We start from the raw sequence: 17,190 nt of genomic DNA, 5'->3' as shown, positions 1-17,190 counted from the left end.
GCTTCCAATTGGACATTCACAGGGAATACCCATTCAACCTCTTCTAATTTAAATTTCTATCCACAAGAGGAAATCATGGACTCCTTTCACACTGCCGCAGCTGCAGCACTTCACAGTTCTCTCAGTAATTATAACAGTTTCCCTGCCAAAGTGTGTTATTATCAGTATGTGAGGCATGTTTCGCTCACATCAATTCTTCCTATGTGTCGGTTTCTGTCATGCTGTGAATTGTAATAGACCCTGGCGCTCCCATTTGGCATGAAATGTAGCCAGAAAAACTGGCAGCGTGACATTCAAATCACTCAGACACAAAATTAAAGGAAGATAACGCAGAATGTGAGAATTTTTTTTTTTTATTTATAACAACATTTAAAAAGTTAAATCTGGGAGGGGTGGGGTGGGCAAGCAGGTAAGAAATATTCAGATCAAGATCATTCGCTGCTCTTGGCTTGAAGGGTGGGGGGATTTAAAAGCAAATCCGTCATCTGGCGCACATTGTTCTCGCTTTCGGCAGATTTGCATGCACCCATTGCTGACAGAGTGGTACTAAAACAGGCATGTCTTCAGTTCACACGCAGCCCACAGACCACTGACCGTCCAACCACAGCGGCCAACGTTTCCTGTAAGATCTGCAGCACATAGCAGGAACAAGTCGCCATGGTGCTTTTCACAGCCTTTTTTATTTTTTCCTGAGCAGACAACTGTGCGGCTCATTCTCATGGGCAATCGCTGCCAAGAACAGGTCGCTGATTATGCCTCGTGTTCAGCATCGGAGACGGTGTGGATTCAGTGAAAACTGGTTTAACTGTGCTCGTGGGCATTTTCTGACAGTCCGGTAGCACCGATGTCAATGAACAGCTGCCAGGGTGTAAAGGGGGGGGCATGCATTAGCAGACGTTTGAACCTACCCAATGAATGGACACCAGCTAAACACTAAGATGACAAAGAGTTAGACTAGGATGAGTTGTTCTGTTAAAAAAAAAAAAAACATTGTGAATTGTAATCTCACAGCGGTGCAGGGTAAACTAACGTGACATAGTTTACCCTGATCGACACAGATCATTATTCTATTCATGGAAATCTCTTCAAACAATAACACTAACAAACAGAAACATGCAAGAGGTGTGAGGGACTGTAGGTGAGCATCAGAAAACAAAGCCCCAACAAAATGATTTTACTGTGCAAAAGTATTTGTCTTAGAAATTGAGTCAGAGAAGTGAAAAAAGTCGCCTCTGTGGACATGAAATTAAATCCCTTTTCTGGTTTGAGTTAGCTTTATTGTCTGGAAGCAGGAAACTGACTTTCGTGTTTTATTTTTGTAGCACATTCATTGTCATCTCTGATTCTACCCTCATCTTCAGATTACCTCAAATCTCTCAGCCGTGCATGTGAAATTGAAGAACAGCCTTTTTCTTTTGAGCCTAAGCTATATCTAAACGGTCTCTGTAGCGGGGTTTTGACTCCCTGTCATACAAACTGTATCTGTTAAGTGTGTTGTTGGTCTAATTCTTATTATTTAAAGTGATATGTTGGCCAAGAAGTGTTTTTTTTTAAAAAAAAAGTTTGCTGCCCACCATACAAAAGGCATAAAAGGAATCAAGGCTAGCTTCAGCATCCATGATATAGACAGACATAAACACAGTGACAAGTTGGCCAGCTATTTCTATAAAGCAATTAATATAGAAATATCAATGGCACATGTATCAATTTTTCTTTTTTAAATCACCCAGTTAAGCCTGTAGTGTTTAGTAAATTAGCTCTATGTTACTTTACAGCTTCAACATTCCACGGAATGTAGCACTATATCCACAAAAGATCACCCAGTTCATCATCAACGCCATGTAAAAACTAAGACTTGCAGGTCTCCTGGTGGGTCAGCACAGGCACTCAAAGGCACCACGACTTTGGTGGTAGATGGGCCAGAGTTAGGTGTCACCGCCTACACAGACTCAAACTTTACAGTAACTGTTATCAGTGCAGACAACACACCATATCTACTTTTGAAAAAAAAAAAGAAAAAAAAAAGAAGTGGAAAAAAATGGCTTGTGTCAAGAGTGACTTGTTATTTTACACCTGACACACGTACATGCAGTGCTGTGCTGCTACTTGACCATCAGCATGCATAATCGCAGGTTCGTAGCATAATGCAAACCTGCTGCTATCTCAATGCCATCAAGTTGCTGCCATGTGATGGTATAAATTAGTGGATTATTCGCCAGTGCTAAATAGGGATCTTAGAATATTCTTTAATAGTACAAACTTAGTCATAGTCAATAGCGTAGATGCAGTTAACATGCAGGCATTACAAATAGTGTTGTGCAGCACAAGACAATCACTGTCCCCAAAAATCCCCAAAAAATATTTTGGCACATGAACTTTCACCCTCTGGAGGTTCATAGTCTTGCAAAAAATATCTCTACAAATTAAGTGCAGATTGCTGTTTGTGCTTACTTTCAGCTCTCTTCCTTCTGAATGCAACAAGTGCAGCTGAAGTAGACCATATATGCACGTTTAACAGTTGGGCTGATGCTATTGCATGATTTTCTAAATGTAACAACTGGAGTGAAACAGTGACACCCAGTGTTAGTTTTCTGCAATGTTATCGATTTCCCCACAATTCATGATCAATCTTTGGTCAACCCTGTAGTTCTCACTGGTACAGCACGTACAGTGTGTGTGCAGAAGAATATTCTGGTGTAAGAAATATATGAAACACTCAAAACAGCAAAAACCTGACTCTGACCAACTGGATTGTGTGATAAAAATCACAAGCTTTTAGTTAGCAGCCAGGTGATCTGGCCTTCAGTTGTGAGCCGAGCACAGTCCATAGAAACAATACAGGATAGTCCCAAACCCAACCCTGAAACTCAAAATGTGTTGTGTGTGCATTTGTTTGATTTCACTTCTTTTTTAATGTGTTGTGCATAATATTGGTGTCAGTTAGCCGTGGTCTCAGTACCACTGTGCTGGAGGGTTTAGCTCTGAGAGAAGTACTCAAGGACAAGGCGGAGGTGTCCCAGGCGATCTTTGAGAGAGTTCAGGGACAGGACGGTGGTCTGATAGGCGGGGTCCAGCTGGAGGACAGACAGCAGCCACCAGCACCATCCTGGACCATTAGGCGAAGCCTAAAATAGAAAGTTTAGCCTCTGTAATCATGAAAATACATTAAGTGCCAAACCAGTCCAATAACCCTGAAACCATGAAAACTTAATCAATCGTCAATCCAATAATCGACGATGGGCGATACAATCGCGCCTGTGCAGACTTTTTGACAGGCGCAACAATGTAATCAGGCACAGACTGATTTGCGCGTTTACAACTCAGAAGTCCAAACATGAACAAACTAATTTCCCCCAAAAATTAGGGCTGTCGGCGTTAATGCGGTCATCACAATTAACTCAATTGGAGCGCAGAATGAACAAACTTTGGACAAACAAATGGGTTAATTGTTAATCATGTTAGTCGTGACGACGGTGCGTTAACGCTGACAGCCCATTTGCGATGAAAAAGGGTAAACCTAAGGATGTAACCAAAGCGGTGTGCCACTTGTGCAGACGTATAGTACGAGCAAAGTACTCAAACACGACTTGAGCGTGTACGTGTCCGCCATCCGGCTGAATATGCTAGGCTATCACCAGCTTCTGCAGCTCCATCAACAAGCATTTGGGCGCACTCTGAGGAGGGTGCATTTGCTCGCAGATGAAACAAGGTGCTGTTAAAACAACGCTATTACTTTTTTTTCTGTTGACTTTTCTATTAGCTGCATCATTATTAGCAAACGTACACACTGGCAAATAAATGAATAAATCGCCCTTGTAAATACGATCGCCGATGGGCTCAGCCTATTGGCGATAGACGATATATTCGTCCAATCGCCCAAACCTAAGTGTAACTGAATAATACTCTGGATAATTCTCTGTTCCACTACCATAAAATCATTTAAAGAGACTGAAAGATAAAAGAAAAGCCATTCTTTAAAGAAACACTACTCAGAACCAACATCTGAATATAAAATTTGGACGTAGCTGCAATTACATAATCTCACTGGTCAATGACGTGCTGAGGCAAAACCTCAGTGTTTTTGCTATTGCTATTATAACTTAAACATTACTATTACATACTAATACGGCGCATGAAAACATTTACAAAGACATCGATCAGAATACTTAAGAAAAAAAATGAATCTTTTAGATTTTTTTTGCACTCATGATAACACTGGTCACTATTTGACATTAAAAGGGTAAAAGCAGTGGCTTCTGAGCAGAGTGAGGGAAATGAGTTTTACAAAGGTTAACAGAGCAAACATCACACTTAAAGCACAAACCTGAATGTTGTCCTCCTTATCCGGCATGGCACCATACTGTCTGTTAATCTGTTCGCGGATGCGGCTGCCGAGTCGCTGGTACCAGTCCTGGGCCTGCTGGTACACGCTGTCGTGCAGACGCTGCAGAAGCTCCAACTCACTGCCATCAACCTAAGAGAAAGAGGACGCAACGATATTAACAATATCAAAGAGAGAGACAGAGAGAGGAATGCTGCTGTTTGTAATCTCAGAAACCCTCACCTTGATGTCCTCTAGGTACTCTATATCAGCGGTGTGGTAACCATCCCTTTGGCCTCTTTTCAGTACCTTGAATCTGCTCCCACCAATTGTTTCCACATAAGAACGTCCATCAGGCAAGCGCTCCAGATCGAGAATCTCCAGCATACAGCCATAGTCTGCGAATCTGACGCACAAGAGATAAAAAGCAGTCTTTGGGTTCGACATATTAAAATACATCTTAACGCAATAATTGGAAAATTATGCAGGAAGAATACGAGGGGGGTTGGAGTAAAGCTTATTTTGAGATAGTAATGTACATAAACTAGTTTTGTTTTGTGCGTTTTCAAGGCATTATTAGCTTGAAGGAACACAAGAACGTAACTGGAAACCATGTCAACCTGTCACTCAAAGATGAGGATAACTTAAAAATGATTAAGGTCATCAAAGTCCCACCATGACTGCTGTCTTCCTACAAGAACAAGAACCCAGCACAGACTGTATATATACACATATCGGATGGATGAGATTAGTTAGATTAGATTAGTTTCTGGACCACATTTTAAAGCCTCAACATTAGTGTCTATGGTCTCTGGATACTGACTCGCTTTTTGGGGCCAAGAGTCCAGTGGCCACTCAAGGAACTACAGATTTTTTTACCCCAGTCTGTGCTGGCTTTATTTTTCAGCCCTGGAGGTTGTAGCGTGATCTTTAAAGGCACGCTATTCAGAAGCAGATGAAAATGCACAGCAGATCTCAGGGCAAACCTGTGACCATGTTGTTATTTTCCCATCCCCTCAGGGTCACAGATCAGTGATTTAAACTTTGCCCCTGCGCTGTCTACTTCCAGTGCCCTGCTGACATTCCCATCAGGTTCCACCTAGCCTGTTGTGAGCTTCACAGTCGGGAAAATGTCAAACCGAAAATCTCTCTACACACACAGACAGCCTAGAGAAAATAATCTTAAATTTCTATACACATGCAATCATATAGGCCAGCGGTCTCCAACCTTTTTTGCACCAGGGACCAGTTTATGCCCGACAATATTTTCACGGACCGGCCTTTAATGTGTCGCGGATAAATACAACAAAATAAAACTAGTACCGGTACCGAACAAAAGAAGATTTATTCATAACACACGTGAAAAGACCCAGGAAAACTGAGTTAACGATCAAAACGATAACAAAATAACGCTGAAAACCGATAAAAACCCTGAAAACCATACATTTCACACCTGAGCCTCAACTCTCGCGGCCGGTACCAAATGACTACCGGTCCGAGGCCCAGGGGTTGGGGACCGCTGATATAGGCCACTGTTCTCATCCCAACATCATCATCATAATTTGATGTACAGTATGCTACGTGTGGAAATAGGTAAAAGATTCTGTTGCATACCCTCTGCCATGCTCGTAACTGCACATGCCAAACTTCTTGGTGCCGGTTTCCATGCAGCGGCGCATCATCAGCCGATAGCGAGGCTCAAACACATGCAGTGGACAGGGCACTCCAGGGTAGGCCACGGTGCAGACAAATATAGGGATGTCCTTAGTGAGACTAGAAGAAAGAGAAAAGACCACAACTGTAAGGACAACAGGCTATTTTGTGACAAAACAATCTATTAAAGTCGCGACAATAATTAGGTGTAGACTGTGTCGGTGAAGCGCCTACTTTGACAGTTCAGCCATCTCAGCATCGTGGACCTGTTTCCTCTCAGCCAACTGGGGGGCAAAAAGTCGGGTCATGATGTCCTGGAGCAGAACTGTGGGGTTGTACTTCCTGTTTCTGAAGTACTGGAAATGAGAAGAAAGAAAAGATACTACAGTGCTGCAAAAAATAAACAAAAAAAACCTGCAACCATTAAAAAAATTATACTTGTCTCAAGATGGCGCCGGTGAGGTCGGCTGCCGTCACGACTGCTCCGACCACCTTTTCTTTGTTTTTCAAGTTAGTTTTCAGCGGAACATTAGGTATGACAGTGACACTCTTGTTTCTATTGGTATACAATGTACTCACAATTCTAAGTTTTTAACTCCGGATCCGAGCTGGCGTCAGGAACAGGCTGAGAGCTCGTGCACACCGCACACCTCTGCCTAGCATCCTGCTCGCCAACGTCCAGTCACTGGAGAACAAGCTTGATGACCTCAGGGCCAGGATAAAGTTCCAGAGAGACATTCGGGACTGCAATCTCCTCTGCTTCACCGAGACATGGCTGAACCCAGCGGTGCCGGACCACGCCATCCAGCCGGCCGAGTTCTTCTCGGTTCACCGCATGGACAGGACACGGGACTCGGGGAAGTCAAGGGGAGGCGGCGTGTGTTTAATGGTGAACAACAATTGGTGCAACAGTGCGAACGTTGTTCCTCTCACACGCTCCTGCACACCAAATCTGGAACTACTGTCCATCATGTGTCGTCCTTTTTATCTACCTCGGGAATTTACATCGGTCATTATAAGTGCCGTTTATATTCCACCACAAGCGGACACGGTCACCGCCTTATGCGAGCTGCATGAGGCACTCACACAGCACCAGACACAACACCGGGACGCTGCGCTTATTGTGACGGGGGACTTTAATAGTGCCAACCTCAAACGCGCAGCGCCGAACTTTTATCAACACATCACCTGCCCCACCAGAGGTGAAAGGACACTGGACCACTGCTACACTACGGTCAAGGACGGCTACAAGGCACAATCTCGCCCTCCGTTTGGCAAATCTGATCACGCCGCCATCTTCCTCATGCCAAAATACAAACAAAGGCTGACGGATCAATCGGTGGCCGCGTTACAGGACGCACTCGACGACGCAGACTGGGACGTGTTCAGAAACAGCTCCGATGATGATGTCAACGTGTTTACGGAAGCGGTTGTGGGATTCATCGGGAAACTAGCGGATGATACCGTGGAGACAAAGACTATCACAACGTTTCCCAACCAGAAGCCGTGGGTGGATAAAACCATCCGCGACGCTCTGAGATCCCGCACCGCTGCCTACAACACGGGACTCAAGACGGGGGACATGGACCCGTACAAAGTCGCGTCATATAACGTGCGGAAGGCGGTGAAAGAGGCGAAGCAGCGCTACGGGAGGAAACTAGAGTCACAACTCCAACAGAGTGACTCTAGGAGCCTGTGGCGGGGACTAAGGACAATAACGGATTATAAAGCACCAACAACCGGTATGACGAACGCGGCCGTGACTCTGGCAGACGAGCTGAACACTTTCTATGCTCGCTTCGAGGCTGCAGCTAAGGACTCCAACGATGCTAGTGCTAGCGGCGCTAACGGCTGCAGACAGGAAGATACTGCCAGCACCGGAAACGTGCTCGTCATCTCCGAGCATGAAGTAAGGAGAGCCTTCAAGAGAGTGAACACCAGGAAAGCAGCAGGACCAGACGGCATCCCAGGTCGTATCCTCAGAGACTGCGCATACCAGCTAGTTCCTGTGTTCACTGAGATATTCAACATCTCTTTATCTCGGTCGGTGATCCCCACATGCTTTAAAGAGTCCATCATTGTTCCTGTCCCGAAGAAACCCCACCCTGCTTCTCTCAATGACTATCGCCCTGTAGCCCTCACCTCAGTAGTGATGAAGTGCTTTGAACGCCTGGTCAGAGACTTCATCATTTCTTCACTACCAGACACACTGGACCCACTACAGTTCGCTTACCGTCCAAATCGTTCCACAGACGATGCCATCTCTCATCTCCTCCACACATCACTTACTCACTTGGACACTAGAAGGGGGAATTATGTTAAAATGCGCTTCATAGACTACAGCTCTGCATTTAATACCATAATCCCCTCCACACTCACCACCAAGCTGGAGCATCTGGGACTCAGCTCATCTATGTGTCAGTGGATCTCCAACTTCCTAACTGGCAGACCACAGGCAGTAAGGATGGGCGGACATATCTCAGCCTCCACCACTCTCAGCACTGGAGCCCCCCAGGGGTGTGTTCTGAGCCCCCTGCTGTACTCTCTGTACACATATGACTGTGTGGCCACTACCAGCTCCACCACCATCATCAAGTTTGCTGACGACACCGTCGTGGTGGGCCTGATCTCTGATAACAACGAGACGGCCTACCTGAAGGAGATTAGGAATCTGGAGAACTGGTGCCAGAGGAACAACCTCCTTCTAAACGTCAGTAAGACAAAGGAGCTGATAGTGGACTTCAGCACTAAGCAGGAGAGGAACTACCAGACCCCCGTCATCAACGAGTGCCCAGTGGAGAGAGTGGACAGCTTCAAATACTTCGGAGTTCACATCACGCAGGACCGGTCATGGTCCTGTCACATCAACACCGTGGTGAAAAAGGCCCGTCAGCGTCTCTACCACCTCAGACGCTTGAGAGACTTCCAACTGCCCTCCAAGGTGCTCAGGAACTTTTATTCGTGCACCATAGAGAGCATCCTGATGGGAAACATCTTAACCTGGTTCAGGAACAGCACCATGCAGGACAGACGAGCTCTACAGAGGGTTGTGCGGTCAGCTGAGCACACCATCCGCTCCGAGCTCCCTGACCTGCACTCAATCTACAGCAGGCGGTGCTGGACCAAGGCCAGGAAGATCGTGAAAGACCTCAGCCATCCCAACAACAGACTGTTCTCTCTGTTGAGGTCAGGAAAGCGATTCCGCTCCCTGAAGACCAACACAGAGAGACTGAGGAGGAGCTTCTTCCCGCGGGCGATACGGTCTCTCAATCACACCACCACACAGTACTGACCCACACATATGGTTGTTACACACACAGTGGACATTCTGGACATTGTTTTTCACTTCATCACTTAATACTTGTACAGCTGCTGTTATTGTGTGTGTGTGTGTGTGTGTGTGTGTGTGTGTGTGTGTGTGTGTGTGTGTGTGTGTATATATATATATATATATATATATATACACACATATATATATACTTATATAGTTCTATACTGTGTATTGTGTATTTGTTGTACAGTTATTTTATTTTTCAACTTTAATTTATATATTTTATCTTATTCTTTCCCAGTTAAATTTACCCTTCATTCTAATTTGTGTTGTACAGTTATTTCATTTTTAACTTTAATTTTTATATTTTATTTTATTCCTTCCTTCCTTATTCATAGCCTTTTCTTTTTTTCTTTAGGTCACGAGCAGTTGTCTAAGCATTTCACTGCATATCGTACTGTGTATGACTGTGTACGTGACAAATAAAATTTGAATTTGAATTTATACTTTGCACTGTTGTGCTCCATCATTAATGTGAGTGTCAGGGTGCTCATAGATATATATTTGTCTGTGACTGATTTGTCTGTGTTTGATTAAGGATACTCCAGTGGCAGTAGTCCAGCAATGGAAGTATGAAATGTATGTGTCCTTGGTTCTGGGTGCAAGTATGCATATAATATGCAAATACGCAAATTAGCAGCACAAGTAATTTCTACTGAAGCCACCCTTAAAATATTGATTTGTTTTTTTAAATATAGTACATTTTTAAAGTCTCGTCTCAGCTGTATATACAGCTACTGTCGAAAAATATAACTGCTGATATAACTGTGTGATTACTTCATTTTGGCTATTTTACTTCGCCTAGCTGGAAACATGCCCTGTAGGTATCATCTCATCATCCCATTTACTAAAATCAACTTGAATCCGTGCTGGATGTCTTCAGTTTCAGTGTTATTCCTCCGTAGTCCCGCATATAGCGACTGATACGAGTGTTGTTCAAAAATTCCCTGAAGTTTTTCATTTGGGCTAACAGACCATGCTGCGCCATATCCTCTAAGTGTCTTTTTCTTATGGTCTGTTAGTATTTTTTATGCTAAAACTTTCCTTTTTTTCTTCAGCCACAGTTAGCTTTATTAGGTTAAAATATATTCAGCAAAGCTGCTATTTATTTCAGCCCACTTTTAAAGCATGATCACCCCTGTGGAAAAACTTTGGAAAGTGTACCTTTTCTTCCTTCCTCTTCAGATACTATTGTTTCAGTGTCTTCAGCCAGACCTTCTCTTTAATTTGTTTGAATGGTACAGATTTAAATGTGTTTCCTTATAAACAGTGAAATGGGGATAAGAGTGTGATAGCATGTTGTATGTTGCAGATTGCAGGTAGCAAGCCAGAGCCCACTGGTTTAGAATGATTCAGATTGACTGACACACACACAGTATTAAGAATTAAATTGGCCAACATAAATCCAACACTGATTTTGAGTGTGCTTAGTTTTCTTGCACAGAACAAGAACATTTCTATTAGAAAATGAGGCCCAGTATCTTTGCACACACTGTCACAAAAGTAGAGCATTGAAAAGATTCATGTCAGAGTGCCTGAGCTAAATCTGGCGCCTGAAGACCGCAATGTGGTAGCATTAACAAAGCTTTTATAATAATAAAAGTACTTTTTTACTTAAAGTGGAGCTGTTTGGCCTTCTTCCCATTGGGTTTAAATGCACTCAGTCTAGTTACCTCTTGCAGCGGCTGTTTGCAGAGTGGACAGCGGAGGTTGTGGTCTAGGCTCCTCTCGATGCAGTTTTTGCAGAATGTGTGCCCACAAGGAGTTGTGACTGGCTCAAAAAATAACCTTTAGAGGACAGACATAACACATTAGGCTGTTTATGCTATGTATGATTTAGCTGTTAAATCTGGTGAGTGCTGGCATGTGTGCTAAACACTAACCAGACAAAGCAAGGAAAGCGAGACCAGCCAGATATATGACCCCGTTACAAACAGCGGTGCATTATTGATTGCAGCGAGCAGTCCAACACACTCACCTAATGCAGAGAGGGCACTCAAAGTCAGACACGGTGAGAATAACCATGCCATTCTCTCTCTCGTGATAACTTTCACCTAAGACTGAAAGAGAAAAGACACAAAAACAGATTTCCTTGAAGCGTTTGCAGTGAGTTTGACCTTTCGGAAAACAAGTCCCGATCACCGTGTAGTTTCAAACCATCTGCTGGGTGGCGGGGGTTGAGAAAGCTGTTTGCAGTTGCAAAAGACAAAAATGACTCCTACTTGGCACGCCGATGTTAAAGATGAGAGTCAAATCATAATAAATGCGAGCACCGATATATTGACTTACACTTGCCGTGCAAGTCTTCTTTCCTCGTCATCATCTCTTCATCCTCGTCAGCAGCGGGGAGGAAGGAAACTGCTTGGCAGAGGCTGAGGCAGCATTCAGTACCCGTGTCATGCTTCACCTTGGAGAAAGCAGATATTAGGTTTTATCTGTTAGGATTTATTTTTAAGTGCATAAGCTTCCCCACACTCACCTCATGGGAGGACCTTAAAACAGAGGAAATTCCAGGACTACGGCCATCTATTTGCAAATTCTGACACTCCTCATGGTTTTTTTTTTCTGTTTTTCTTAATCTTTAAAACACATTTTCTAACTACATATGAAATGTTTACCTGATGAGTATCTCTCCTCCCTTTTTCTTCTCCCTTATCTCCATGAGGATGTTGTTTGAAGCCTTCAGCATGAACCGGCCCCTGCGAGCTGCCGAGGGTTGTGATGGGACAGGGCTCTTTTAGGTACTCGGACACTGCCTGCAAAATGCAGGGCATCTCCTCCGGCACTTCCACTCCCTCTGCCTCCAGGATCTGCCATAATAATAGAATAAGAATAAAATCAATATAAAAAGAAAATGTGCCATGATACCTCACTGTCATCACAGTGAAGTTAGGTTTCACTGCAAGAAGACTGAACTAAGTGAAGAAATGCAAATAAAGCTAAAATGAGGGTGTGAACATTAATTTTAAGTATTTTTACAAATATTTTATGGTAGGTACACGAGAATAAAGGGGTAAAAAGGCTTTTTTTCAAAGAAATAATAACTCTTTAAGTAAATTTAAGTACTTCACCTGCACCATAATACAGCCTGTACAAGTGTCATGTTCCTTAAATTTCACAAAGTTTCTATGAAATTATGCCCAGCTTAACATGCATTTACAATATAATTATTTCTTTGTTTCCTGTAAAAAAATGATTACAAATTTATTCTATCGTGCATAACTTTAAGTATTTTTAGGTAAATACAACCATATTGCAATTTCAAATAAAAAACATTAAAGTTCCATTTAATTACAGGGGAATTAGCCTGTAATCATGGGTTATATTATACAGTGCTATCATGTATATTTATTTATTTATTTATTTATTTATTCATTCATTTATTCATTCATTCAGTTGTTTGATTTAAACACACACACACACACACAAACAAACTAAATCTAAACTGATTTGGAAGTTAAAACTTTAAAATGAGCTCTCTAATAACCGATTGCATCTGTTATTAGAGGTACGTTTGCCTTCTGAACATATGACCCATGGTGTGACCTATAATTTAAAAAAAAATCATACATTCACACATATCAAAAATTTAGGTCAGATCCTAAAACATCTCTTAAGATCACCTGTTCTTTAAATGCTATTGCAGGTGCTGCTTTAACCTTCTATGACTCCAGCCTTTCATTTAGCAGTGTCTATGTCTGTGCTACATCCTGTTATACATAAGGAATCACACGTGCTCTTCAACTTGAATTACATTACATTTCTCACTGATGAGTTCTTGGGAGGTTTAACAGACCTTCTTAATCTGGCTCTTTGCGGGAACAAAATCAGCTTGAAGTTTTAGGCAACGGTGGAAGTGGATGAGGGCTTCTTTCTGCTGACCCATTTCCAACAGTACATTCCCTTTATGAAAGGAGCCCTGCACAAACAGAATGATGCAATCAGCACATTGGTGTCTGTTTAAGCAAAGACCTCCAGAGCATTTAAACAAAAACGCTACATGAAGTATGTTGCAGAATTACAGATTTTTTTCTGCACTAGAGGCGGAGTCAGTCAAACTGTAAAATGATGGTGTTACGGAACATTTCATGTAAAATAACATCTCTGGATATTCAGTTCAATTCAGTTTTAACTATATAAATATAACTATCACAATGACAAGGTGCTTTCTATTGTAAGGTAACAACCCTAATATTAGAAAGAAACGCCAGCAATAAGACAAGAACCAGCTTAGGCCTATTACAGTTTAACTAAGGGAGCGTTCAGGGTCAGCTGATCCAGCCCTAACTATATGCTTTATCAAAAAGGAAAGTTCTATGCCTAATGTGAAAAGCAGAGACCATGTCTGTCTCTCAAATCCAAACTGGGAGCTGGTTCTACAGAAGATGGGTCTGAAAGCTGAAGGCTCTGCCTCCCAGTAATCCTAAGAAGTACAAGAAAGCCAGCAGTCTGAGAGCAAAGAGCTCTAATGGGTTGATGTGGTACTATGAGGTCCTTAAGATAAGATTATTCAACGTTTTGTAAGTAAGGAGAAGGATTTAATTAATTATATTTAATTATGAACCTAATATGGGAGAAATATGCTCTCTTTCTAGTCCCTGTCAGTACTCAGAATTTTGGATCAACTGAAAACTTTTCAGGGAATTTTTAGAACAACCTGATACTAATAATGAATAGTGCAGCCTAGAAGTAATAAATGCATGAACTAGTTTTTCAGCAGAGGTGAGATAGGATGTTTCTAATTTTAGAGATATTGTGCAAATGAATGAAGACAGTCCTTGTTTAGTATGTGTGCTGAAGGACATAAGCATCTTGTTAGAAACCATGTTTCTAGGATTTCTAGGGCCGAGTACAATAACCTCAGCTTTGTCTAAATTTAGATATAAAAACAGAAACAATGCAATAATGGACTCTGTACAGTATGTTTTTCTGCATTAGCAGTGAGTCACCCACTGGCATGGAGTGATTAAATGACATTATGACATAAGTAGCTGTTTGCATAACATTGTGAATGACATAACATCAATAAAAGCAGGGGAAATTGCTTCAAATGTATCAGGTCGACATGGTAAGGCAAATTATGAAATGAGGTAACACCTTCTTCCTGCAGTTACGATTGTGCCATAACATGCATGTTACAAAACCAAGCCGACAGTGGGAGGGTGTGCAGGTTCAAATTCGGCTTTCCCACACTAGAGTGCAGTGAAATGCTATAAATGTGGCACTGTTAATGTTCCCTACAACAGATCAGCTTTTGTTGTCCGGACAAAAGAACCACACAGACAGCAAAGGCACACTGCATCTGGCTGGCTCCGCTCCGTTCTCACCTCTGTCCAGCTGGGGCGAAGGCAGCAGAGGTAGTCGAGGTCCGTCAGAGCGTCGGGTAAACGCCTCAGGCCCAAGTTCGCTTCGGCCCTGAACACCTTCAAACTCTGGTCGTCTGGGACTAGAGGAAGTGAGAAAAGGTGAGATAGGTGAGGGATGATGGTGTGTGGAGCTTTTGAGGAGAAGTGGCCAAAATTAAAACAATCCAAACATTCAAATGAGGAAACACGCATCAGGTAGTAACAGGCCCACATAACAAGTAGTTCTGCTTTCTGGAGCATGGAGGAAATCGATCCAAGAACCAAGCGCCGCCTTAAGGAAATAATTGCTTTTGGCACCACTACTGACCATATAAAACAAACAATGCAATTAAATGCCACTCCTCAATCACTGACATAAAACACACATGGGCACGCTATATAAAGATAATTAATATTTGATCGAGCCCCTCCACCCCCTCTGGCGCCGACAGCATCTGCACCTTCTGCTTCACATATGTGCACAGTCACCTCCTATTCCAGTCCATTCAAGACTTTCTAGCTTCAGCTGACACACTAGTGTGCATTCTAGGTTCCTGGTGACATTGTTACCTAAAGCCGTTTGACTAGTCATTACAAAAAGAACCTGCAAGGTCATGCACATAGGCATTTGCAAACACAAAGTCAGTTCTTGGTAATGATCCTCTGAAACAACAAGTGAAAGTGAACAGGTGCCATGAGAAATCATCAAAAGAAAAGACAAAGAAGAAGAAGGGGGAAAATAAACTAGTTCACAAATCTGCAGGGAGCTCGTTACACAAGAGCCCGCAATGCTGGAGCAAGGTAGGTAGAAGTATTTAACTGGATCGGCAGAGGAGGCGAACATGAAGGTTAATTCAACTGATTCCCCATAGCACAAACACTCTCATGATCCCCTGGGCGCCTGCTGACTTGATCGACACATCTAAGGCAGGAGCAGACCCTTTTACTCCATTGTGGCTGCATGAACCAAAAAAGAAAATAATAAAAAAAAAAAAAAAAAAATCAACCGCACATGCAAAAGACGCCGAAGGTAAGCAGTTGCACAGATAACAGCTTGCAAGGCTGCAGTTGTTTAGTTTTTAAAATATTACAAAACATCTTTAAATTTCCCTCCTCCTGCAGAGGTGCATAAAAGAAGCAACACACACCGACTGAGTCTGTGCCAGATACGTTTATCCAATCGACATCTCACCTTATGTCATAATGCTTAACTGCGTAAACAGCTGAACGAGACAGATGTTTCTTCCACTGCATCTTGCTTATTCAGCACAAATCACAAATTACTTTGTTGTTTCAATCAAATGGTTTAATATGTCTGATCATTTTTCATTCTCTATTAACCTTCTTAATAACCCGGGTACTTGGCTTTTAGGGGGGCTGCACCATCACTGGACACCAGCAAAGAGTATGTGCAGTGCGTAAAAGTGGAAGAAAAGGAGGAAAAATAGTAATTTGATTCCACGGAAAATAATAATAGTATTTATAAATCAAACAAACACGTAAAAAGAAAGAAAGAAAACACACAAGCACACTTCTGTGTGCCTGCACTTGTCAAGACCTCTCACGTGTGTCACTTACCTAAGTTCAGCCCCTCGTTCGCTAAGCGTAACGCTTCCGCGAACTCGGTGGCTTTGAGTTTCTCCTGAATTTGGCACTTCATCCCCTTCTCTTCGGGCCAGCACTTTTCCACGACGCCGATGAGCAAGACGTTGTTCTTCGTGTTTTTCACCTCCTTTTGTTTTAGCCTCTCTTTGCACAGCGGACATTTGGAAGGCAGGTAGCCCCCGACGCACCTCCGGCAGAATGTGTGGCCGCACGACACGGTCACCGGCTCGCACATCAGACAGAGGCAAAGGGGGCACTCCAGCATTTCCATTGTATTTTTTTTTTTTTTTAACTGGTTATGTCACTAGTACAGTGTCCCACGGGAAGAACTGTCGCTTTGTTCGTCAAAGCACTGCAGATAGACGGTTTGGCGGTATTGTTACTGCAAGGACCCTTTAAATTGCATGCTGGCAGCTGGCGATGCATTAATAATAGTGTCACACATCTGCCTAAAGCACACCGCTTTCCGTCCGGCTGCAAAACTGAGTCCTCATGCGCTCACCTGGCAAATTTTCTTTTCGTATTCAAAACATTCAGTGACATTGTTCGTTTTCAGCCCTAACTTAGTCTTTGTATTGGGACAAATGCCATGTTCCCTTTTCAATAAAGACTCTCGGCTCCCAGTCCAATGCGCCGGTTTCCTCGACGCTCCAAAAGTCCAAACACGCTGCACGACCCAGGTCGGTAAATCCGCACATTAATGTTATTTCTCTTTAGTAATCCGAGTCCGCTATTAACCCCTGTAGCCTACTTCTCCGCGGCCACGAAGCTAGGTGACTGTGTAACACCATTGCATTACATAAATAAAGATCACGTGACGCAGCAGCGAGCAATCCGATTGGGTGAAGTGAATGGCTTTCCACCCTGTTGTGAAACCCAACGATGCCGAGTTTCATAACATAATTCCTTCGACTACGCTTCCTATTATTTTCATC

The 17,190-nt window shown here is 42.9% G+C and overlaps 1 protein-coding gene across 1 annotated transcript; it reads right to left on the bottom strand.

The window, feature by feature from the left end:
* Nucleotides 1–974: 974 nt before the first annotated feature.
* Nucleotides 975–17,065, bottom strand: lonrf4 (LON peptidase N-terminal domain and ring finger 4). Its single transcript, XM_084941691.1, has 12 exons — nt 16,229–17,065; nt 14,633–14,751; nt 13,102–13,224; nt 11,924–12,115; nt 11,595–11,712; nt 11,284–11,365; nt 10,979–11,093; nt 6,209–6,330; nt 5,936–6,094; nt 4,565–4,727; nt 4,325–4,474; nt 975–3,125 (listed from the first exon to the last, which is right to left on the bottom strand). The coding sequence occupies exons 1-12, from the start codon at nt 16,524–16,526 to the stop codon at nt 2,976–2,978; spliced, it is 1,791 nt and encodes a 596-aa protein (XP_084797817.1). The 5' UTR covers nt 16,527–17,065; the 3' UTR covers nt 975–2,975.
* Nucleotides 17,066–17,190: the final 125 nt, after the last annotated feature.

Source organism: Perissodus microlepis, chromosome 2 (assembly GCF_051167445.1).
Source record: "Perissodus microlepis isolate ML-2025 ecotype Zambia chromosome 2, ASM5116744v1, whole genome shotgun sequence".
NCBI lineage: Eukaryota > Metazoa > Chordata > Actinopteri > Cichliformes > Cichlidae > Perissodus > Perissodus microlepis.
Note: the sequence above shows the minus strand (reverse complement) of the source record. Positions and strands in the feature narration are given on the sequence as shown.

Excerpts from the sequence above, each read along its gene's own strand:
- lonrf4 (XM_084941691.1), bottom strand. The coding sequence starts at position 16,526 with ATGGAAATGCTGGAGTGCCCCCTTTGCCTCTGTCTGATGTGCGAGCCG. Across the intron at positions 11,713-11,923 it reads GGAGGAGAGATACTCATCAG|GTGAAGCATGACACGGGTAC; the intron begins GTAAACATTTCA and ends GCTTTCTCCAAG. Across the intron at positions 6,095-6,208 it reads GAGATGGCTGAACTGTCAAA|TCTCACTAAGGACATCCCTA; the intron begins GTAGGCGCTTCA and ends TCTTTCTTCTAG.